Source organism: Arachis ipaensis, chromosome B9 (genome assembly GCF_059453495.1).
Source record: "Arachis ipaensis isolate K30076 ecotype BB chromosome B9, ASM5945349v1, whole genome shotgun sequence".
NCBI lineage: Eukaryota > Viridiplantae > Streptophyta > Magnoliopsida > Fabales > Fabaceae > Arachis > Arachis ipaensis.
Genome location: NC_142444.1, coordinates 19076938 through 19103125, shown reverse-complemented (window position 1 = coordinate 19103125; position 26188 = coordinate 19076938). Strand labels below are relative to the sequence as shown.

The following is a 26188-nucleotide window of genomic DNA, read 5'->3' as shown; positions in this document are numbered from 1 at the left end:
CTGTGAATTTGTGTAGAAGGTGCGATGTTGCTTCTGCTGATCTGTCGTTCTTCTTTGTTTTCCTACCAGTGTTGTTGTTTCTGCTGCTATAAGTGAGAATTTTAAATGTTGTTTGGCCAGTTGCTGCTAATATTTTTGGAATTTGTTGCTGTAAGTGATAACTGTGTTGATTCATGCTTACAACATAATTAATAAGATTGGGATTACGATATTTCTGCTCCTGATTGTTTCTGTTGTTAGTGTGCTACATGGAGCCTCTTTTTTCTTCAAACCCCTCGCAATTGAATCTGGCACGGGAGATTGAATTATGGCACTGCATTTATAAGTGATATATAAAAGCTATAGCATTATAGAATGTTGATTCAGATTTGAGACATATCTTTTAAGATAAAAGGGGCTAGAAGAGTTGAGATATACTCCCAAAAATGGTTTGAAGTTTCCTTATATGGATCATGGTTTTTGAGGATGAAATCATAGTTTGTTTGAGAACAATGATTTGTGAAAATCATAGAGTAGACCTATTGACGGACTAAGAATATTATATTAGTTTGTTGCTCTTAATTAGAGTGAAAGGTTATTGGAGGTTTAGGGATGTGGTATATCACTATATCTTGTGTTTTGTTGGTTATTTCATGCTTTATTTTTGTTTGTAAATGTGAACCTTGCTCACTTTGTGTTGAGCTTTAGTATTGTATATAACAAATGATGAATTTTGTTTAATACATATATGTGATTATGTGAACCTCTGAACCTTTTTGTTTGAGATTTATCAAATTACACACACCACTCCTTTAGTTGACCGTGTACATTCACCACCCCTTTATTACATGCACTGTAAACATTACACTGATTGCAAGTTTCGAACCAAGGAAGCAAGGATTATAGTAGAGGCTCTAAGCCAACATGGCACCCATGGAATGTCTTATACTTAGACCCCTTGGCGATGATGTAACTAACAAATCCTTATACATGTGAACTAGTGCTTTTTTTCCATTTACTTTTGCTTTGTTCAATTAAATTGGCAAAATATCCCCCATAACAAAGTTAAAATACAGAGATTTCTGTATTATCCTTTTGTTTCTACGCATAGACTTATGGGTTAACGATGACGTTTGACAACGTATTTTTAATTTAATAATGTTTCAATTTAATGGACCTATAGAGACAGCACATCTCATTAGATATAATGCTGGAGAGGTGAGTGTATACTAGTTAAATAGTGAGGTGGTGTGTGTAGTTTTGATAAACTCCGAGTGGTTGTAACTTGTAAGTGTAATTTATCCTTTCCTTTTTGTTATTTTTTATTTATTTCATTTTTGTATAATATTTTATGCAGTGTTTAATATTATATGGTCTCCCTATACTTTTCCAACTGCTCCTTTTTTTTTTTCTACCGGAAGAAACATGGAGTTGAATCTCTTCCCTGTTACATACTTAAACTAAAAGAGGAGAAAGCTATTCTGATAATCTGATTCATCTCCATCTCCAATTGTTCATCGCCGCCGATCTTCTGTCGCCGTTGCCGCCTGCGCCCTTTCGGTTCGCCGCCACAGCCTCCTTTCTCGTTAAATGCTGCTCTGCGCTTTTGATTCTGCTGCTACATTGACTCTCTTATGCTCTGATTCTGCTCACGCCACGCCATGCCCGCCTTTCTGCTTCTTCTGTTCTTTGAATTTGTGTAGAAGGTGCGATGTTGCTTCTGCTGATCTGTCGTTCTTCATTGTTTTCCTACCAGTGTTGTTGTTTCTGCTGCTATAAGTGAAAATTTTAAATGTTGTTTGGCGTGTTGCTGCTAATATTTTTGGAATTTGTTGCTGTAAGTGATAACTGTGTTGATTGATGCCTACAACATAAGTAATAAGATTGGGATTATGATACTTCTGCTCCTGATTGTTTCTGTTGTTATTGTGCTACATGGAGCCTCTTTTTTCTTCAAACCCCTCGCAATTGAATCTGGCAAGGGAGATTGAATTATGGCACTGCATTTGGAAGTGATATATAAAAGCTAAAGCATTATAGAATGTTGATTCAGATTTGAGACATATCCTTTAAGATAAAAGCGGCTAGAAGAGTTGAGATATACTCCCCAAAATGGTTTGAAGTTTCCTTATATGGATCATGGTTTTGGAGGATGAAATCATAGTTTGTTTGAGAACAATGATTTGTGAAAATCATAGAGTAGACCTATTGACGGACTAAGAATATTATCTTAGTTTGTTGCTCTTAATTAGAGTGAAATGTTATTACAGGATTAGGGATGTGGTATATCACTATATCTTGTGTTTTGTTAGTTATTTCATGCTTTATTTTGGTTTGTTAATGTGAACCTTGCTCACTTTGAGTTGAGCTTTATTATTGTTTATAACATATGATGAATTTTGTTTAATACATATATGTGATTATGTGAACCTCTGAACCTTTTTGTTTGAGATTTATCAAATTACACACACCACCCCTTTAGTTGACCATGTACATTCACCACCCCTTTATTACATGCACTGTAAACATTACACTGATTGCAAGCATTGAACCAAGGAAGCAAGGATTATAGTAGAGGCTCTAAACCAACATGGCACTCATGGAACTTCTTACACTTAGACCCCTTGGCGTTGATGTAACTAACAAATCCTTATACATGTGGACTAGTGCTTTTTCCATTTACCCTTGCTTTGTTCAATTACATTGGCAAAATATCCCCCGTAACAAAGTTAAAATCCAGAAATTTCTGTATTATCCTTTTGTTTCTATGCATGGACTTATGGGTTAACGATGACGTCTGACAACGTATTTTTAATTTAATAATGTTTCAATTTGATGGACCTATAGAGACATCACATCTCATTAGATATAATGCTGGAGAGGTGAGTGTATACAAGTCAAATAGTGAGGTGGTGTGTGTAGTTTTGATAAACTCCAGCGGTTGTAACTTGTAAGTGTAATTTATCCTTTCCTTTTTGTTATTTTTTATTTATTTTATTTTTGTATAATCTTTTATGCAGTGTTTAATATTATATGGTCTCCCTATACTTTTCCAACTGCTCCTTTTTTTTTCTAACGGAAGAAACATGGAGTTGAATCTCTTCCCTGTTACATACTTAAACTAAAAGAGGAGAAAGCTATTCTGATAATCTAATTCATCTCCATCTCCAATTGTTCATTGTCGCCGCTCTTCTGTCGCCGTTAGAGCCTGCGCCTTTCCGGTTCACCGCCACTGTCTCCTTTCTCGTTAAATGCTGCTATGCGCTTTTGATTTTGCTGCTACATTGACTCTTTGATGCTCTGATTCCGCTGACGCCACGCCACGCCTGCCATTCTGCTTTTGCTGTTCTATGAATTTGTGTAAAAGGTGCGATGTTGCTTCTGTTGATCTGTCGTTCTTCTTTGTCTTCATTCCAGCGTTGTTGTTTCTGCTGCTATAAGTGAGATTTTTAAATGTTGTTTGGCCTGTTGCTGCTAATATTTTTGGAAGTTGTTGCTGTAAGTGATAACTGTGTTGATTGCTGCCTACAACATAAGTAATAAGATTTGGATTACGATACTTCTGCTCCTGATTGTTTCTGTTGTTATTGTGCTACATGGAGCCTCTTTTTTCTTCAAACCCCTCGCAATTGAATCTGGCAAGGGAGATTGAATTATGGCGCTGCATTTGGAAATGATATATAAAAGCTATAGCATTATAGAATGTTGATTCAGATTTGAGACATATCCTTTAAGATAAAAGGGGCTAGAAGAGTTGAGATATAATCCCCAAAATGGTTTGAAGTTTCCTTATATAGATCATGGTTTTGGAGGATGAAATCATAGTTTGTTTGAGAACAATGATTTGTGAAAATCATAGAGTAGACCTATTGACGGACTAAGAATATTATCTTAGTTTGTTGCTCTTAATTAGAGTGAAAGGTTATTGGAGGTTTAGGGATATGGTATATCACTATATCTTGTGTTTTGTTGGTTATTTCATGCTTTATTTTGGTTTGTTAATGTGAACCTTGTTCACTTTGTGTTGAGCTTTATTATTGTATATAACATATGGTGAATTTTGTTTAATACATATATGCGATTATGTGAACCTCTGAACCATTTTGTTTGAGATTTATCAAATTACACACACCACCCCTTTAGTTGACGGTGTACATTCACCACCCCTTTATTACATGCACTGTAAACATTACACTGATTGCAAGTTTCGAACCAAGGAAGCAAGGATTATAGTAGAGGCTCTAAACCAATATGGCACTCGTGGAACTTCTTACACTTAGACCCTTTGGCATTGATGTAACTAACAAATCTTTATACATGTGGACTAGTGCTTTTTTCCATTTACTTTTGCTTTGTTCAATTAAATTGGCAAAATATCCCCCAAAACAGTTAAAATCCAATGATTTCTGTATTATCCTTTTGTTTCTATGCATGGACTTATGGGTTAACAATGACGTTTAACAACGCATTTTTAATTTAATAATGTTTCAATTCAATGGACCAATAGAAACAGCACATCTCATTAGATATAATGCTGGAAAGGTGAGTGTATACTAATCAAATAGTGAGGTGGTGTGTGTAGTTTTGATAAACTCCGAGTGGTTGTAACTTGTAAGTATAATTTATCCTTTCCTTTTCGTTAATTTTTATTTAATTTATTTTTGTATAATCTTTTATGCAGTGTTTAATATTATATGGTCTCCCAATACTTTTCCAACAGCTCTTTTTTTTTCTTCCGGAAGAAACATTGAGTTGAATCTCTTCCCTATTACTTACTTAAACTAAAAGGGGAGAAAGCTATTCTGATAATCTGATTCATCTCCATCTCCAATTGTTCATCGCCGCCGCTCTTTTGTCGTCGTTGCCGCCTGTGCCTTTTCGGTTCGCCGCCACCATTTCCTTTCTCGTTAAATGCTGCTCTGCGCTTTTGATTCTACTGCTACATTGACTCTCTGATGCTCTAATTCCGCTCACGCCACGCCACGCCTGCCTTTCTGCTTTTGCTTTTCTGTGAATTTGTGTAGAAGGTGCGATGTTGCTTCTGCTAATCTGTCGTTCTTCTTTGTTTTCCTAACAGTGTTGTTATTTTCGCTGCTATAAGTGAAAAATTTTAAATGTTGTTTGGCTTGTTGCTGCTAATATTTTTGGAATTTGTTGCTGTAAGTGATAACTGTGTTGATTGATGCCTACAACATAAGTAATAAGATTGGGATTATGATACTTCTGCACCTGATTGTTTCTGTGGTTATTGTGCTACATGGAGCCTCTTTTTTGTTCAAATCCCTCGCAATTGAATCTGGCAAGGGAGATTGAATTATGTCGCTGCATTTGGAAGTGATATATAAAAGCTAAAGCATTATAGAATATTGATTCAGATTTGAGACATATCCTTTAAGATAAAAGGGGCTAGAAGAGTTGAGATATACTCCCAAAAATGGTTTGAAGTTTCCTTATATGGATCATGGTTTTGGAGGATAAAATCATAGTTTGTTTGAGAACAATGATTTGTGAAAATCATAGAGTTGACCTATTGACGGACTAAGAATATTATCTTAGTTTGTTGCTCTTAATTAGAGTGAAATGTTATTGCAGGATTAGGGATGTGGTATATCACTATATCTTGTGTTTTGTTGGTTATTTCATGCTTTATTTTGGTTTATTAATGTGAACCTTGCTCACTTTGAGTTGAGCTATATTATTGTTTATAACATATGATTAATTTTGTTTAATACATATATGTGATTATGTGAACCTCTGAACCTTTTTGTTTGAGATTTATCAAATTACACACACCACCCCTTTAGTTGACCAAGTACATTCACCACCCCTTTATTACATGCACTATAAACATTACACTTATTGCAAGCTTCAAACCAAGGAAGCAAGGATTATAGTAGAGGCTCTAAACCAACATGGCACTCATGGAACTTCTTACACTTAGACCCCTTGGCGTTGATGTAACTAACAAATCCTTATACATGTGGACTAGTGCTTTTTTCCATTTACCCTTGCTTTGTTTAATTACATTGGCAAAATATCCCCTGTAACAAAGTTAAAATCTAGAAATTTCTGTATTATCCTTTTGTTTCTATGCATGGACTTATAGGTTAACGATGACGTTTGACAACGTATTTTTAATTTAATAATATTTCAATTTAATGGACCTATGGAGACATCACATCTCATTAGATATAATGCTGGAGAGGTGAGTGTATACTAGTCAAATAGTGAGGTGGTGTGTATAGTTTTGATAAACTCTGAGTGGTTGTAACTTGTAAGTGTAATTTATCCTTTCCTTTTTGTTATTTTTTATTTATTTTATTTTTGTATAAACTTTTATGCAGTGTTTAATATTATATGGTCTCCCAATACTTTTCCAACAGCTCTTTTTTTTTTCTACCGGAAGAAACATTGAGTTGAATCTCTTCCCTGTTACTTACTTAAACTAAAAAGGGAGAAAGCTATTCTGATAATCTGATTCATCTCCATCTCCGATAGTTCATCGCCGCCGCTCTTCTGTTGCCGTTGCCGCCTGCGCCTTTCCGGTTCGCCGCCGCCGTCACCTTTTTTCGTTAAATGCTGCTCTGCGCTTTTGATTTTGCTGCTACATTGACTCTCTGATGCTCTGATTCCGCTCACGCCACGCCACGCCCGCCTTTCTGCTTCTGCTGTTTTGTGAATTTGTGTAGAAGGTGCGATGTTGCTTCTGCTAATCTGTCGTTCTTCTTTGTTTTTCTACTAGTGTTGTTGTTTCCGCTGCTATAAGTGAAAAATTTTAAATGTTGTTTGGCTTGTTGCTGCGAATATTTTTGAAATTTGTTGCTGTAAGTGATAACTGTGTTGATTGATGCCTACAACATAAGTAATAAGATTGGGATTACGATACTTCTGTTCCTGATTGTTTCTGTGGTTATTGTGCCACATGGAGCCTCTTTTTTGTTCAAACCCCTCGCAATTGAATCTGGCAAGGGAGATTGAATTATGGCGCTGCATTTGGAAGTGATATATAAAAGCTAAAGCATTATAGAATGTTGATTCAGATTTGAGACATATCCTTTAAGAAAAAAGAGGCTAGAAGAGTTGAGATATACTCGCCAAAATGGTTTGAAGTTTCCTTATAGGGATCATGGTTTTGGAGGATGAAATCATAGTTTGTTTGAGAACAATGATTTCTGAAAATCATAGAGTAGACCTATTGACGGACTAAGAATATTATCTTAGTTTGTTGCTCTTAATTAGAGTGAAAGGTTATTGCAGGTTTAGGGATGTGGTATATCACTATATCTTGTGTTTTATTGGTTATTTCATGCTTTATTTTGGTTTGTTAATGTGAACCTTGCTCTATTTGTGTTGAGCTTTATTATTGTATATAACATATGATGAATTTTGTTTAATACATATATGTGATTATGTGAACCTCTGAACCTTTTTGTTTGAGATTTATCAAATTACACACACCACCCCTTTAGTTGACCATGTACATTCACCATCCCTTTATTACATGCATTGTAAACATTACACTGATTGCAAGTTTCGAACCAAGGAAGCAAGGATTATAGTAGAGGCTCTAAACCAACATGGAACTCATGGAACTTCTTACACTTAGACCCCTTGGCATTGATGTAACTAACAAATCCTTATACATGTGGACTAGTGCTTTTTTCCATTTACTTTTGCTTTGTTCAATTAAATTGGCAAAATATCCCCCATAACAAAGTTAAAATCCAGAGATTTCTGTATTATCCTTTTGTTTCTTTGCATAGACTTATGGGTTAACGATGACGTTTGACAACGTATTTTTAATTTATAATGTTTCAATTTAATGGACATATAGAGACAGCACATCTCATTAGATATAATGCTGGAGAGGTGAGTGTATACTAGTCAAATAGTGAGGTGGTGTGTGTAGTTTTGATAAACTCCGAGTGGTTGTAAATTGTAAGTGTAATTTATCCTTTCCTTTTTGTTATTTTTTATTTATTTTATTTTTGTATAATCTTTTATGCAGTGTTTAATATTATATGGTCTCCCTATATTTTTCCAACTGCTCCTTTTTTTTTCTACCGGAAGAAACATGGAGTTAAATCTCTTCCCTGTTACATACTTAAACTAAAAGAGGAGAAAGCTATTCCGATAATCTGATTCATCTCCATCTCCAATTGTTCATCGCCGCCGCTCTTCTGTCGCCGTTGTCGCTGCGCCTTTCCAGTTCACCGCCACCGTCTCCTTTCTCGTTAAATGCTGCTCTGCGCTTTTGATTCTGCTGCTACACTGACTCTTTGATGCTCTGATTCTGCTCACGCCACGCCATGCCCGCCTTTCTGCTTCTGCTGTTCTTTGAATTTGTGTAGAAGGTGCGATGTTGCTTCTGCTGATCTGTCGTTCTTCTTTGTTTTCCTTCCAGTATTGTTGTTTCTGCTGCTATAAGTGAAAGTTTTAAATGTTGTTTGGCTTGTTGCTGCTAATATTTTTGGAATTTGCTGCTGTAAGTGATAATTGTGTTGATTGATGCCTACAACATAAGTAATAAGATTGGGATTACGATACTTCTGCTCCTGTTTCTTTCTGTTGTTATTGTGCTACATGGAGCCTCTTTTTTCTTCAAACCCCTTGCAATTGAATCTGGCAAGGGAGATTGAATTATGGCGCTGCATTTGGAAGTGATATATACAAGCTAAAGCATTATAGAATGTTGATTCAGATTTGAGACATATCCTTTAAGATAAAAGGGGCTTGAAGAGTTGAGATATACTCCCCAAAATGGTTTGAATTTTCCTTATATGGATCATGGTTTTGGAGGATGAAATCATAGTTTGTTTGAGAACAATGATTTGTGAAAATCATAGAGTAGACCTGTCATGGCCCGAACCAAGCCATGACTGGTGCTCAAGGGACAAGTCCCTTAGCAAGCCAAACGACCAAATTTCCAGAAAAACAGACAGAATCTCCTCTATTTCTAGGTCCTTACCAACATGAATATTAACTCCCTATATCAATAATACACATCTATTTCCAAAGACAATAACAACAATATATTCCAATCATATCTAAAATACGCATTATATATATATATATATATATATCACGTTGATAACTAGAGTATATAGTTAAATCCATAAGTTTTACATAACCAACTTATAATTACTATCTAAACAGTTCAAGATTCAAAATAACATAACCCACACGAGGATCCTGCCTGTGACATATGGAGCATTGACATAATCTAAGTTTTGAGCAAAGGTTCCATTACATAATGACTTAGCCCTAGGAAAGAAGAAGGGATCACCAAAATGACTAAGATCTATTGAGGAGCAGGTGGAATGGAACCTGGAATGACTCCTGTATCTAAAAATCATGGGAATATAATAGGGTGAGTTTTGCAACTCAGTGAGCAAACATTACATCTATAACCCACACGAGACAATACAGAGTTTACCTTGAAAATTATATTTCTTTTCAGAGATGAAAAATTCATATTAATTAATTATGCAAATAAATAGATAAGTAGTTAAGCGGATGAACTGAAATGGGAGTTTTCATTCCAGAAGTCAAATCAAATCAAATATTACACACCTAGGGCGGCTCCACCTCTAAGGGTAGCCCTTTCCTCTAGTGTGCTCGTACGGTATAACAGATCCAACGTGTGGCCTACACGTTAGGCTAGCAACGCCCCTGCTAGTTGAGGTCTGAGCCAGATGCATCTAGGTTAACGTCATAACCGCCGGTAACTACGATTTTCTAGTCAGAGTCTCCCAAACCAATCCAAACCAAATCACTTATAAAAATCTCTAATGCTTATAACATACTACTAAATTCCATAGCAAATCAATATATATAAGATTGCATACTAAAATTTAATTAAGATTTAATAAAATCAAATAAGAAAACATGTATGCTTTACAAAATATATAAATTTCGTCTCGTGTGTATTTTTATAAAACTGTAAGTTTCACAAATCAATATTCATTTCAAAAATTCAAAAATCACGATAATAAAATATTTTCAAACTCCAAAATTAATGATTCAACAAAAGTACTGATAATAATATATTTAAAAACAATTATAGATATAATATCCACTCACAGCTTGATTCCAAAGAATCGGAAGCAACTCTGAACGCATCAACGAGCTACCAAATGATGTCTAATAACTCTACAGCTCTAGAAATATGACAATAATAATATTTGTGAGCTACCTATGTTGTCAATTCACATAATCTTACTCAATATGATAGAAGTTCTAAATTTCCTAACCCTAATAACCCTAATTTCGGATTTTGCTATGCCCACAAGTATAGGGATGCTAAAAATTTGAGATATAGCTAATTATTGAGTCAAAGAGTTACCTTGAAGTCTCAATAATAACTGGAACTCAAAGTTGAATGCTTCCTTCACTCATTAAGTTGAAATCACATGATTTGGAGGTTTTGAGAGAATAAGATTTTGAATAAATAGAGGTAGAGTAGAGAAGAAAAGAAAGCAAGATGATAAAGGTGAGTTTGATGACATTGGGTGGTTGATTGCAAGGAAAAGAGATGAGGAATTATAGTTGAGAAGGGAAGAGAAGAGAGGATTTTTAGTATTATTGTTAGGAAGAAATAAAAAGAAAAATGAAAGAAAGAAGGGGGATTGTCGAAGGAGGGGGGCAGCGGAGAAGAGAAAAGAGGTGTTTAAGTGGGGGCATGTACCCCCCACGTGCTCTCCCTCCTTTGTTTTTTTTTTACTTTCCGGTTACTACATTCTCTCCCTCTTAAGAAATTCGGTCCCCAAATTTCGAATTTATATACGGTGATAAGTGTGATAGTTACCTTTAGACTCAAACAAATACGGATATTGTCGCGCATAGCATCCTCCACTTCCCAAGTTGCTTCTTCTTTCGAATGATTCTTCCAAACAACTTTCACAGATGCTATCTCTTTAGAACGTAGTTTCTTTACTTGGCGATCAATTGTAGCCACTGGTTCCTCTTCAAATGATAAATCTTCCTTTAGCTCTTTAGCTTGTGGTGCAAGCACATGAGATGGGTCGGGAAGGTATTTGCGCAACATTGATACGTGAAAGACTGGATGAATCATAGACAACTCAGGCGGCAATGCCAAGCGGTAAGCAACTGCACCTATTCTGTGCAGTATCTCAAATGGACCAATGTAGCGAGGACTAAGCTTGCCTCTTTTCCCAAACCTCATCACTCCTTTCATAGGAGACACTCTAAGAAATACCTGATCACCCACTGCAAACTCTAAGTTACGCCTTCTGTTATCAACATAAGCCTTTCGCCTACTCTGAGCTGCTAATAATCGTTCTCTTATTATGCGAACCTTCTCAACTGCATCTTGTACCAAATTTGGCCCCAAAAGTTTAACCTCACCAACCTCAAACCACCCAATAGGTGACCTGCATCTTCTCCCATAAAGAGCCTCAAATGGTGCCATTTGAATGCTGGCTTGATAACTATTATTATAAGAGAACTCAATCAAAGGTAGATAGTTGTCCCAATTTTCACCAAAATCTAGAACACAACACCTTAACATGTCTTCCAATGTCTGGATCGTCCTCTCTGATTGTCCATTGGTTTGAGGGTGAAAAGTTGTGCTAAGATCCAGACGAGTTCCTAACGCTTTTTGAAAAGATTTCCAAAAATAAAAGGTAAACTGGGGCCCGCGATCTGAAATAATGGACACTGGAATTCCATGTAGTTTAACTATCTCATCAACATAAAGTTGAGCATACCGAGCTGCACTAAAAGTTGTTTTCACCGAAAGAAAGTGAGCTGACTTTGTCATTCTATCCACAATTACCCAAATTGAATCAAAACCCTTAAAGCTACGAGGTAAACCTGTTACAAAATCCATCGTAATCCTTTCCCACTTCCATTCAGGCATCTCAATCTGTTGTAATAACCCAGCAGGTCTTTGATGTTCAGCTTTAACTTGTTGGCAAGTTAAGCAATGAGAAACAAAAACTCCTATATCTTTTTTCATGCCTTCCCACCAAAATAATTGTTTTAAATCTTGATACATCTTATTGGAGCCTGGATGAACTGTGTACTTAGAATTGTGAGCCTCTTCCAAAATAGCTTTCTTCAAGTCGGGGTTATCTGGCACACATAAGCGTTGACCACAACGCAAAACATCTTGATCAACAGAAAAGTCTGAGTTCCTCCCATTGCGAACATCTTCCATAAGCTTTCTTAATTTCAGATCATCACTTTGTGCAACCTTGATCTGTTCTATCAGGGAAGATTGGGCTCGAACATGTGCTAAGAAAACTCTTGATTCTCCAAGGTCAAATTGAATTCCACCGGCCTCCAATTGATGGACTTCTTCAATAATTGGTCTCCTTGCAAGAGTGATGGCCAAGCTACCCATAAATTTTCTACTGAGAGTATCTGCTACAACATTTGCCTTTCCAGGATGATACAAAATAGTACAATCATAATCTTTTAGTAACTCCATCCATCTCCGTTGCCTCAAATTTAAATCCTTCTGTTGGAATATATACTTCAAACTCTTGTGATCCGTATAGATCTCACAGGTCTCACCATAAAGGTAGTGTCTCCAAATCTTTAAAGCAAAGACGACCGCTGCCATTTCCAGGTCATGAGTTGGATAATTCTGCTCATGCTTCTTGAGTTGTTGCGAGGCATAGGCAATAACGCGGCCATGCTGCATCAATACACAACCCAGTCCTATCCGAGATGCATCGCAAAAGACTGAGAATCTCCCAGACCCAGAAGGTAAAACAAGAACTGGTGCTGAGGTTAGACAAGCCTTAAGTGTCTGAAAACTTTCCTCACAAGCTTCTGACTATTGAAACTTTACATTCTTCTGAGTTAATTTGGTTAATGGTGCTGAAATTCTCGAGAAGTCCTTGATGAATCGCCGATAGTAGCCGGCCAACCCTAGAAAGCTACGAATTTCTGTCACTGTAGTAGGCTTTGGCCACTTCTGAACGGCTTCCACCTTCTTTGGATCCACCATGATTCCATCTTTTGATACCACATGCCCCAAAAATGTCACTTGATCAAGCCAAAACTCACATTTAGAAAATTTAGCATAAAGCTTGTGATCCCTTAAGGTTTGTAACACAATCCTCAAATGATACTCATGCTCCGTAGCACTTTTCGAATACACCAAGATATCATCGATGAAGACGATAACAAAGTGATCTAAGAAAGATTTGAAGACTCGATTCATTAAGTCCATGAAAGCTGCAGGCGCATTCGTCAGACCAAAGGACATTACTAAGAACTCATAGTGCTCATAGCGAGTACGAAAAGCAGTTTTTGGAATGTCTTCCTCTTTTATCTTCAATTGATGGTACCCTGAACGCAAGTCGATTTTTTGAGAAATAGGTAGCTCCTTGAAGTTGATCAAACAAATCATCAATCATTGGCAATGGATACTTGTTGCGAACAGTTATCTTATTGAGCTGACGATAATCCACACATAGTCGCATCGTTCCATCTTTCTTCTTTACGAATAGAATAGGAGCTCCTCATGGAGAAGTGCTAGGACGAATGAATCATTTCTCTAGCATATCTTCTAATTGAACTTTTAATTCTCGTAACTCAGTTGGAGCCATACGATAGGGAGGAATGGATACAGATTGGACTCCCGGAGTTAATTCTATAGAAAACTCAACTTCACGGTCAGGCGGCATCCCCGGTAGCTCATCAGGGAACACGTCAGAGAATTCTCTAACAAAAGGAACCTGATCAAGACTAGGAACTTCGGCATTAACATCTCTAACAACTGCCAGAAATCCTTGATTTCCCTTATCCATCAATTGCATCGCACTCATAGATGAGATGATGCTAGCTAAAGTGGGACAATCATCACCCTTAAAAACAAAAGGTGAGATACCCGGTATGTCAAACTTCACAGTTTTGGAGTAACAGCCCACATCAGCATGACAAGCTGCTAACCAATCCATGCCTAAGATGACATCAATATCTTCCATTGGTTCTAAAAGGATCAAATCAGCTAAGGTTTCAACCGTATTAATTCTAACAACACAAGACCGAAACACGACTCGAACCACCATGGAGACTCCAAGTAGAGTGCCAACATGAAAGGGGTGGGATAACAGTTCATGTTGTTTATCGAAATGAGATGCAAGATGTGGAGATACATATGAATAATGAGAACCCGTATCAAATAACACTCGAGCATCTAAAGAACAAACTTGTAAAGTACCTGCCACTACAGCATTAGAAGCTTGAGCATCCTAACGTGTCAAAGCGTACACACGTGCCTGACCTCTTCCTCTTTGGCTCCCTCCTCTGTTATAAGTCTGACCCCTGCCACCTGCTCCTCTAGCACTAGGACCAGAAGAATTTCCAATAGACATAGCTGAAGATGGTGGCATTGGTGTTGTAGGACGTGCAATATCTGGAGCAAAGCCTCCTCTAGGATTTAGACAATCCCTCCTAAGATGACCAGATTGACCACAACCAAAACATGCACCAGTAGCCTTGAAACATATACCGGAATGGTAACTCCCACACTAAAGACAATAGGGCTGAGCTGGCCTTGTCTGATTTGAACCATGTGCACTAGATTGAGAAGCGGGCTTAACAAAAGGTCTAGGACTCGAAACACTCATGGGAGCAGATCCAGAAGAAGTAACCCCACCAAAAGATATTTGAGGACGAGCTCGATAACCCGAATAACCTTGCTGATTAGTTTGACCATGATAAGACTGAAATCCTCCTGAAGTAGATCCACCAGAAAATTGTCCCTTCATCTTAGGCTTCTTACCAACATCCTTAAAGCATTTCTCTCCGCTATCCCAGCTTCAATTCTATAAGCAGAGTTTAGGACATCCTTAAAAGACATGCGTCCGACTTCAGGCATAAGAGTAGTGACCATATGTTCTACCAATCCACGAACGAAACAGCGAACTTTCATCTCTTCTGAATTCACCAAGTACGGAGCACTCTTAGAAAGTCTAGTAAACTCCTTAGCATACTCAGTCATTGTCATATTCTCTTGCCTTAATCTTTCAAAGGCAATTGCATCTTCTGCTTGCTTGTTAGCTAGATAAAATCGAGCGAAGAACTCTTCAGTAAACTCTTCCCAAGAAGGAGGAGGAAGTCCAGCTGCTTCTTTGCTCTCAAGAAGAGACTCATACCAATATCTTGCTGAACCATGCAAGTTGTAGGATACTAACTCAACAGCCCATTCCTTGGTGCACTTGAGAGCTCGAATAGCTTTCTTTGCATCCTCTAGATATTGTTGTGGATCTTCATCCAATGAATCTCCATTAAAAGTGGACGAATTCAGCTTCAAATACTTCTCAATTGGTGGCTCTTGATCCCCAAACAATTGATGAACTCTATGAGGATGAGGATTTGGCATATTAAGAATTCCTGCTCCGCCCCTTTTTTGATTTGTTAGGACCTGTAATACCGCATTAAGGGTTTGATTCATTCCACTTAATTCAGCTGCTAAGTCCGGTTGAGCATCTCTTATTGCGGGGTTCTCCTGAACTCTCTCATGGGGTATCTCTCCTTCGCGCCTATCAGCTATCTTTTGGCTCCTTGGCCTTTGTTGAAGTGCTCCAAGTGGCGGAGAAACTGCCCTATTGGATTCAGCAGTATCAGGAGCACCAATAGCTCCACCACGTCTTTTCTTAGGTGGAATCTTCCACCTATCGAGTAAGTAAAGCGATTGAATCACCAATGACATATGTATATGGAGTTCAAAGAGAATAGGACAGACAGAAAGAATTATGAGAACAAAGGATTGATGACAACTTCCTATAGGCCTCTAGTAACATCACACTTTGTGAAAATGAGCCGATTTTCATTTGCACAATTGTGATCTTACTAAAGAACACTTGCTTCATATTACACAGGAAAACCTAAGGCTCTGATACCACTTTGTCATGGCCCGAACCAAGCCATGACTGGCGCTCAAGGGACAAGTCCCTTAGCAAGCCAAACGACCAAATTTTCAGAAAAACGAACAGAATCTCCTCTGTTTCTAGGACCTTACCAACATGAATATTAACTCCCTGTATCAAGAATACACATCCATTTCCAAAGACAACAACAACAACATATTCCAATCATATCCAAAATACGCATAATATATATATCACATTGATAACTAGAGTATATAGTTAAATCCATAAGTTTTACATAACCAACTTATAATTACTATCTAAACAGTTCAAGATTCAAAATAACATAACCCACACGAGGATCCTGCCTGTGACATATGGAGCATTGACATAATCTAAGTTTTGAGCAAATGTTCCATTACATTACATAATGACTTAGCCCTTGGAAAGAAGAAGGGCTCACCAAAATGACTAAGATTTACTGAGGGGCAGGTGGAATGGAACCTGGAATGACTCCTGTATCTAAAAAACATGGGAATATAATAAGGTGAGTTTTGCAACTCAGTGAGCAAACATTACATCTATAACCCACACGAGACAATACAGAGTTTACCTTGAAAATTATATTTCTTTTCAGAGATGAGAAATTCATATTAATTAATTATGCAAATAAATAGATAAATAGTTAAGCGGATGAACTGAAATGGGAGTTCTCATTCCAGAAGTCAAATCAAATCAAATATTACACACCTAGGGCGGCTCCACCTCTAAGGGTAGCCCTTTCCTCTAGTGTGCCCGTACGGTATAACAGATCCAACGTATGGCATACACATTAGGCTAGCAACGCCCCTGCTAGCTGAGGTCTGAGCCAGATGCATCTAGGTTAACGTCATAACCGCCGTTAACTACGGTTTTCTAGTCAGAGTCTCCCAAACCAATCCAAACCAAATCACTTATAAAAATCTCTAATGCTTATAACATACTACTAAATTCCATAGCAAATCAATATATATAATATTGCATACTAAAATTTAATTAAGATTTAATAAAATCAAATAAGAAAACATGTATGCTTTACAAAATATATAAATTTCGTCTCGTGTGTATTTTTATAAAACTGTAAGTTTCACAAATCAATATTCATTTCAAAAATTCAAAAATCACGATAATAAAATATTTTCAAACTCCAAAAATAATGATTCAACAAAAGTACTGATAATAATATATTTAAAAATAATTATAGATATAATATCCACTCACAACTTGATTCCAAAGAACCGGAAGCAACTCTGAGTGCGTCAACGAGCTACCAAATAATGTCCAATAACTCTACAACTCTAGAAATATGACAATAATAATATTTGTGAGCTACTAATATTGTCAATTCACATAATCTTACTCAATATGATAGAAGCCCCAAATTTCCTAACCCTAATAACCCTAATTTTGGATTTTGCTATGTCCACAAGTATAGGAATGCTAAAAATTTGAGATATAGCTAATTATTGAGTCAAAGAGTTACCTTGAAGTCTCAATAATAAGCGAAACTCAAAGTTGAATGCTTCTTTCACTCATTAAGTTGAAATCACATGATTTGGAAGTTTTGAGAAAATAAGATTTTGAATAAATAGAGGTAGAGTAGAGAAGCAAAGAAAGCAAGATGATAAAGATGAGTTTGATGATATTGGGTGGTTGATTTCAAAGAAAAGAGATGAGGAATTGTAGTTGAGAAGGGAAGAGAAGAGAAGATTTTTAGTATTATTGTTAGGAAGAAATAAAAAGAAAAATGAAAGAAAGAAGGGGATTGTCGAAGGAGGGGGAGCGGAGAAGAGAAAAGAAGTGTTTAACTGGGGGCATGTGCCCCCCACGTGCTCTCCCTCCTTTGTTCCACATGCTCTCCCTCCTTTGTTATTTTTTTTTCTTTTCGGTTACTACAAGACCTGTTGACAGACTAAGAATATTATCTTAGTTTGTTGCTCTTAATTAGAGTGAAAGGTTATTGCAGGTTTAGGGATGTGGTATATCACTATATCTTGTGTTTTGTTGGTTATTTCATGCTTTATTTTGGTTTGTTAATGTGAACCTTTATGTGAACCTTTGAACCTTTTTGTATGAGATTTATCAAATTACACACACCACCCCTTTAGTTGACCATGTACATTCACCACCTCTTTATTACATGCACTGTAAACATTACACTGATTGCAAGTTTCGAACCAAGGAAGCAAGGATTATAGTAGAGGCTCTAAACCAACATGGCACTCATGGAACTTCTTACATTTAGACCCTTTGTCGTTGATGTAACTAACAAATCCTTATACATGTGGACTAGTACTTTTTTCCATTTACTTTTGCTTTGTTCAATTAAATTGGCAAAATACCCCCCATAACAAAGTTTAAATCCAGAGATTTCTCTATTATCCTTTTGTTTCCATGCATGGACTTATGGGTTAACGATGACGTTTGACAACGTATTTTTAATTTAATAATGTTTCAATTTAATGGACATATAGAGATAGCACATCTCATTAGATATAATGCTGGAGAGGTGAGTGTATACTAGTCAAATAGTGAGGTGGTGTGTGCAGTTTTGATAAACTCCGAGTGGTTGTAACTTGTAAGTGTAATTTATCCTTTTCTTTTTGTTATTTTTTATTTATTTTATTTTTGTATAATGTTTTATGCAGTGTTTAATGTTATATGGTCTCCCTATGCTTTTCCAACTACTCCTTTTTTTTTTCTATCAGAAGAAACATGGAGTTGAATCTCTTCCCTGTTACATACTTAACCTAAAAGAGGAGAAAGCTATTTTGATAATCTGATTCATCTCCATCTCCAATTGTTCATCGCCGCCGCTCTTCTGTCGCCGTTGCCGCCTGCGCCTTTCCGGTTCACCGCCACCGTCTCCTTTCTCGTTAAATGTTGCTCTGTGCTTTTGATTCTGCTGCTACAATGACTCTCTGATGCTCTGATTCCGCTCACGCCACGCTACGCCCGCCTTTCTGCTTCTGCTGTTCTGTGAATTTGTGTAGAAGGTGCGATGTTGCTTCTGCTGATCTGTCGTTCTTCTTTGTTTTCTTACCAGTGTTGTTGTTTCTGCTGCTATAAGTGAAAATCTTAAATGTTGTTTGGCTTGTTGCTGCTAATATTTTTAGAATTTGTTGCTGTAAGTGATAACTGTGTTGATTGATGCCTACAACATAAGTAATAATATTGGGATTACGATACTTCTGCTCCTGATTGTTTTTGTTGTTATTGTGTTATATGGAGCCTCTTTTTTATTCAAACCCCTCGCAATTGAATCTGGCAAGGGAGATTGAATTATGGCGCTGCATTTGGGAGTGATATATAAAAGCTATAGCATTATAGAATGTTGATTCAGATTTGAGACATATCCTTTAAGATAAAAGGGGCTAGAAGAGTTGAGATATACTCCCAAAAATGGTTTGAAGTTTCTTTATATGGATCATGGTTTTGGAGGATGAAATCATAGTTTGTTTGAGAACAATGATTTGTGAAAATCATAGAGTAGACCTATTGGCGGACTAAGAATATTATCTTAGTTTGTTGCTCTTAATTAGAGTGAAAGGTTATTGGAAGTTTAGGGATGTGGTATATCACTATATCTTGTGTTTTGTTGGTTATTTCATGCTTTATTTTGGTTTGTAAATGTGAACCTTGCTCACTTTGTGTTGAGATTTATTATTGTATATAACATATGATGAATTTTGTTTAATACATATATGTGATTATGTGAATCTCTTTTTTGTTTGAGATTTATCAAATTACACACACCACTCCTTTAGTTGACCGTATACATTTACCACCCCTTTATTACATGCACTGTAAACATTACATTGATTGTAAGTTTCGAACCAAGGAAGCAAGGATTATAGTAGAGGCTCTAAACCAACATGGCACTCATGGAACTTCTTACACTTAGACCTCTTGGCGTTGATGTAACTAACAAATCCTTATACATGTGGATTAGTGCTTTTTTCCATTTATTTTTGCTTTGTTCAATTAAAATGACAAAATATTCCCCGTAACAAAGTTAAAATCCAGAGATTTTTATATTATTCTTTTGTTTCTATGCATGGACTTATGGATTAACGATGACGTCTGACAACATATTTTTAATTTAATAATATTCAATTTAATGAATTCATAGAGACAGCACATCTCATTAAATATAATGCTAGAGAGGTGAATATATACTAGTAAAATATTGTGGTGGTGTGTGTAATTTTAATAAACTCCGAGTGAGTGTAACTTGTAAGTATAATTTATTCTTTACTTTTTGTTATTTTTTATTTATTTTATTTTTGAATAATCTTTTATGCAGCTCCATCCAATTAATTCATCAATTTACCTTAATGGAGCCCTAGTTTATTTATTTATGATCAACACTTGAGCTGAGCCTCGCAAATAAATTGAATTTGCATATCACATTTCTGTACCGTTTTTTCTCAGTGTGGGTGCCATGGATCCTCTGAAATCCTTCAACTCCAACAAGCATCTCAAAGAAGAATTTGTGAGCAATTTGAGTGGATCCTCTGTTCTCGAAATCATTGCTCTTACGATTACTGTCCCTGTGAGTTACTCTCCCTCCTCCAATCTAATCCTTCTCATGCATAAATGATGATGATGATGATCCGGTTCTTGTTTTCTCTGCCTTCCGCTACAGATGTTGGTCCTTATTCGACACTCCACTTCTGCAACTGGTCAGTCCCATTTCCATGCTCATCTCTCTTTTCAAAATGTGTAAATTGGCCTTTTTAATTATTGTTTACTTCATTCGCACCGCATCCTACCTATGTTTTGCTGTGCTCAACTGCTATAGTTCATTCGAACTCTACAATTTCTCAAAACTTACGCTTTGATTCCCTTTGGTCTGATCTGCCTGTCTCTGACCATGTGGTTTCTTTCGATTCAGCATCTGTTTTCTCATATCTTGCTTCTATTTTCTTATTTCCTCAATGATAGGTGCCTTCTTGAAGAAGAAGAATGATGATGCAGTTTCCAAGTCTAGTAATTTCAAAGCATACTTATCTACATTGTCTTTGGATTTTATTATTATTGTTGTTCCTATGCTGTTGTGTTTCACGGTATGTTTTCTTTCCTATTATCAAATCATTTTTTTTATGAAATAGATAATGCTTTTGGCTTGGATCGAGTCATTTCTTGTGAATCATTACTGTAACTTCACATAGAGCGTCATATTTCAAGAATCAAAACTCATCTTTCATAGTGCATGCGTCTTTGCTGTTAAGGGAAAGAGTGATATAAGGGGTAGACTGAGAAAAGACAGGAAATTCAATTTGGGAATTGTCTTGGGAGACTGGGGTTTCTATAGTGCCCTGTTTCCCTTTGCTTCTTGTTGATTCTCTTCAGTTTTATCTTCAACCTTTAGCTAAGATCCAGGCTCATCAGTGTGAATAATACAATCATGGTACTCTTCTATTCTCTGAGTTTGTGGTTTCTTACATCAACATGTTTGTTGCAGGTACTTTCAAACTGGACATATATATTCACAATTTTGTTAATGCTCTTAACATTCGTTTGTATTGCAGCCAAAAGGTAATGTTTCTCACACTTTTGTGAAATAACTAATTAATACCATGATTTCTTATGAGTCAAGCTAATCATGGCTAACTTCAATACCCTGAACTACAGGACTGCTGCTTCATCTGTTTCTATCAAAGGAGAGCACAATTCTATTCGAGAATATATTACATCATACAGGGTGGTTGTGGTATGAAGTGTCACTATTGATATTTTATTCTACTCTTCTGGTTTTACTTGTTATTATGTTGATAAAGAAGTTTTGCAGATGATTATAACATTCCTGTGCATCTTGGCTGTTGACTTCAGAATATTTCCAAGAAGATATGCAAAGACTGAAACTTATGGAACTAGTTTGGTATGATTATTCTTCACTTTCCAATGTACTAAAATAAATGGTGCTTCTAGACAATTCTCCAGGAAAATATTTTTCTGTATGTTAATGAGAAAAGCGGGTTCCAAAGGCTGTAATTGTAAAAGACTTGCTAATATTGGGAAGAAGGGCTCTTGATTTTCAGCAAAACTTCTTGGCTTGAACGTAGAGCGTAATTCCTGAGTTTATACACAAACAATATGCTTTTATTTAGTTATGCACACTTAAAGTACATGTAAAGAAAATTACTTTAGGCTGTTACTTCTCCTTGCTGATTATCCGAAATTTTAGTTTCTATCTCTGCTCTCTGTTTCCCTGCTTTTGTTCTGTTGCTAACAAGCAGTACAGTCTATAATTTCATTGTTATATTGAATTGTAACATAAATTTTCATGCTAGATGGATCTTGGAGTTGGGTCATTTGTATTGGCGAATGCATTAGTTTCTCGGCAAGCACGAAATATCACATCTGTGTGAGTTCTTCAATTTCACCCCATTCAGTGTATGTATTTAGAAATGAATGTGTATGTATGCTTACTCACATATAGATCTTATGTTCTATAAATTTTAAGTTGTCTTACCCCCAGTAAGTTAGGGAGCTTATGACATGCTCATACAATGGGTAAAAACCAAAAGTCCATGTGATCCCCTTGCTAATAGGCTTTTGAATATAAGTAAAAACCGAAAGTCCATGTGATCCCCTTGCTAATAGGCTTTTGAATATAAAGTGATCAAATTTCTACTTTATGTGCTCCATTATAAATCTTGCTCTGGTGTTCTGTATTTTGCATCCTGAAATATCCATTTTTTCTCCTGCTTCAGAAATTGGAAGACTGCAATAGTTTCAATTAGTCCACTGATCACATTAGGGTTTCTTCGTCTTGTCACTACGACTGGTGTGGATTATCAGGTGCAATTTTTTCATTGTAATCATCTATGTGGCGACAGATACACATAATGTTCAACATGCATTTGCAAAAAACTGTCTTAACAAAGCTGGTCGCCTATCAATTTTTGAAAATTGGAAGTGATATAATTCAGTTTCCACATGACATAGATAATAATCTTTTGGCCAATTTATGTCTTATTTCAATCCCTGTTTTCTCAAGCCTGGAAACTCTGATGCCGTTAAAGAGAGGTAGTCTTGAGTTGAGGCATATACTGCAAAAACAATTCAATTGTACTCCTAATAACTGAGAAGAGTTGCAAAGAAAACAAAAATTAAGGACATGATATATGTCTATTGTTTTCCTCATGATTGTTTTATCTGATCAATGCTATCAGTGTTGTGCATTTCTGTCTATTTCCAGAATTGCAGGTTCTGAATGCATTACTTGTTAGAAAATTGTATATTAGGATGTGTTGTGATGTGCAATGAGGAGTGCCTATTTTAGGCAGAGGATGGAATCTAATCATAATAATGAAATCAACATAAAATTAATACGAGATATATCTAGATCCTATATGAATAGTAATATCATAAATATATTCTAACATTACTATTAGTTAAAGACATTGTTAAGGAAGCAAGTAAACTTTCTGCCTTTTCAGGATTGTTTTTAGTTTAAAAAGTCATCGCAATGCATTTTCCCCGGTATATAGAAATAAGAATTTCAATTGTATTGTCCATTTTCCTAGTTCAACCATTTTGGTTCTAGATGCGCTCAAGGAAGAAAATAATCATTATTCCTTCATATAGGTACATTTCAGTGAATATGGTGTGCATTGGAATTTCTTCTTCACACTTGCTGCCGTGTCAATCCTTACTTCATTTGTTAACGTTCCGCCTCGGTATTCTGGGATTTTTGGTTTGCTTGTCCTAGTAGGTACACCTTTATCTGTATTATCTTTGTGGCTTGTCTTTTTGAATCTGATTTTCTTATGCAATTTAATATTTGTTTCGAAGTGTACCAGTTCTGTTTGATTCATGGTTTAAACGCATACTTGCTTTCTAATGAAAGAGGAATGGATATCATTAGTCAAAATAAGGAGGGAATTCATAGTATATTTGGTGAGAACTGCTCCTTTCATATTTCAAAATTGGTGCTATGACAATGAAATTATTTCTAATAGTTTTACTTTCCATAGATTTTTTTAATTTTTATTTTTTGGTAAACACTCATTTTGTAAACAGGATACTGGGGCATGTATCTTGTTGGTGTTCAATTGGGAAATTATCTTATCTTTGGAAGCCATTCCTCTGGATTAAGAAGTACCAGATGGGTTCAGATGAGGGTCTGGATTCTGTCCATCGTATTTTGGTATGAAATTAATCCAGAACTTGTTTATTCCGTATCATTGAAGTCAAAAGCTTTGAAGTTGTTCTGTTTCTACTTTCCATGATGACCTTGTCAGGTTATTAACTGTGTTTTTAGACAAGCATGTGGAAAGAATTTCGCGGAGAACGGTACGCTTCACTATGTTATGGGTTTCTAGTTAGGTGATTCTTTTGGGTTGATGGATGAAAACTTATTGTCCGTACTTCATGCAGTGCAACCTGCCATATGTTACTAGTGTATTGGCCGACAACCTTCAGGTGATTCTCATTTTGGTTCTATTCATTTGATCACCAACATATCTGATGGGGCTGTTCTCTTTGTAGTCTGTATTCTTAGTTTTTTATTTTTCATTTTTTATTTTCCACTTTATATTACTAGTGAGTAGTGATCAAATTGTATTTGTGCAATTGAATAACTTTTGAACTAATCTGACATACCAAATTCAGTTGTGTATAGCACAGCATTGCTGAGTCCATGTTGCATTTGGATATTGTCTCTGAAACAGAATTATAGAGATAACAGACATAGAAACTGGTTTGGTTATGGAAATAGGGACAAAATATTCATTTTTGTCATCTGTCTTTCCATCTCTAAATTTCTGTCTCAAAGGTAGAATCTAAAAGCAACCTTGCAGAAGTTGTAATTGCTAATATGGAATCTGATTAAGGATTTGGTTGGAATATGTAATTTGAGTGTTTCCCTTATTTCAGCTATTATCAATTCTAATGCTGGGTGATCTTATTCCTGGAAGTAAAACTTCAGTACTAGAAGAAGCACTAAACCGAAACTTATTGGCTACGTTTCTTCTGGTTAAGAAACTATCCTTTAGTTACATTCATATACCTTTCTCTCTAGTCACCAAAAAATATACCTTTCTCTCTCTCTAGATCTAAGTTATAATATTTTTAATTAATTTATATGCAGGCAAATATCCTCACAGGCTTGGTAAATCTTTCTGTTGATACCCTCTCTGCGTCATCAATTACAGCACTTTCCATCTTGCTTGTGTATGCCTATATTTTATCCACGGTCATTGGAACGGCAGATTACTTCGGTGTGAAGCTAAAATTTTGGTAAAGCAAACATTTCTTGTGTTGTAGTCTGCTCAACTAGTGTTGTTGTTGTTATTATTATTATTATTAGCAATGGAGGAAATACTGTCAAACGTTTTGTCAACTAAGAGAGTAGGAGACTTTGTCCAGTTTGTTGCCTTGGGGCTTGTCTTCCTGCGGTTTTTCCTTGTGCGAATCCTGTCTTGTGCATGCAACAACCCATTAGCCAACGGCAAACCCTTAAATAGAGTTTAGTACTGCGACGGATTAGTCCTTAGTCGGTCGGGTTAGGGGATACCGTGAAAAACCAAAAAAAAAAAAAAAGATAGAAAGGATATATATATATATATGTATTTCATAGAGGATTGTATATTTATAACGTGTATACCTTTTTTTTTATGAGTAAATGATTAAATTAATCATCGAAAGATCACTTATTCTTCAAATTACTCTCTGAAATATTTTTTTAATCAAATTTGTCCTTCAAAATTTTAAGTTAGTCATTTTAGTCATTCCATTACTTTCGGTGCTAATGGTGCCAAAATTTGTTGATGTGACACGTTAAGTGATATTACAACATATATCTAATAGTCTTAATTGGTCATTAACATGATAAATTTATAAAATTTGATCAAATCAATTCCAAATTGAGGGATTCCAATATCTTTTAACTTCTTCCTTCAATTAGGTTTTGATTTGATTTAGTGTCATAAATTTATCATGTTAATAATTAATTAAGACTCTTATGTGTATGTTGTAGTATTATTTAATCGTGCCTCATTAACAAATTTGGCGTCGTCAACAAAGAAAATAACAGAAGGACTAATTCGATTAATTTAAAATCTTTGAAGGATAAATTTAATTAAAAAATTTTTTGATGACTAATTTAAAAACAAATGATCTTTCATAAACGAAATTGATCATTACTCTTTTTTTTTATCACTTTATAGATAGTTCTGTCTTCTCATGTTTTCTCCAAGCCCAAAAATAAGCTATTGAACATTTGAAAATACATTTAAATTTCTTATTTTTTTAGATTTGCCTCATTTAAATTTAGTCTCTAAAATTGGTGAAGTACATTAATTTAATTTCTA

At 35.9% G+C, this 26188-nt stretch overlaps 1 protein-coding gene and 1 pseudogene across 4 annotated transcripts; one reads left to right on the top strand and one right to left on the bottom strand.

Moving 5' to 3' along the window:
- The first annotated feature begins 4777 nt into the window (after positions 1-4777).
- LOC107618686 (transferases, transferring acyl groups) lies at positions 4778-25527 on the top strand. 4 transcript variants are annotated; one of them, XM_088499518.1, is made up of 16 exons: positions 4778-5006; positions 20301-20421; positions 20515-20551; positions 20814-20935; positions 21334-21407; positions 21504-21582; positions 21661-21750; positions 22163-22236; positions 22586-22673; positions 23463-23589; positions 23670-23774; positions 23898-24024; positions 24119-24170; positions 24255-24299; positions 24753-24851; positions 24967-25527. In XM_088499518.1, exons 2-16 carry the CDS (start codon positions 20311-20313, stop codon positions 25117-25119), a joined length of 1383 nt encoding a protein of 460 aa, XP_088355644.1. In that variant the 5' UTR covers positions 4778-5006; positions 20301-20310; the 3' UTR covers positions 25120-25527. The 4 variants fall into 4 exon arrangements, with proteins under 4 accessions (XP_088355644.1, XP_016176303.1, XP_020966229.1 ...); XM_016320817.3 differs by lacking the exon at positions 4778-5006 and having other exon boundaries at positions 20219-20421; positions 23463-23585; positions 23678-23774; XM_021110570.2 differs by lacking the exon at positions 4778-5006 and having other exon boundaries at positions 20219-20421.
- On the bottom strand, positions 14208-15670 carry LOC148543927 (uncharacterized; annotated as a pseudogene).
- Positions 25528-26188: the final 661 nt, after the last annotated feature.

Excerpts from the sequence above, each read along its gene's own strand:
- LOC107618686 (XM_088499518.1), top strand. The coding sequence starts at position 20,311 with ATGGATCCTCTGAAATCCTTCAACTCCAACAAGCATCTCAAAGAAGAA. Across the intron at positions 20,552-20,813 it reads ACACTCCACTTCTGCAACTG|GTGCCTTCTTGAAGAAGAAG; the intron begins GTCAGTCCCATT and ends CCTCAATGATAG. Across the intron at positions 24,300-24,752 it reads TATTGGCCGACAACCTTCAG|CTATTATCAATTCTAATGCT; the intron begins GTGATTCTCATT and ends CCCTTATTTCAG.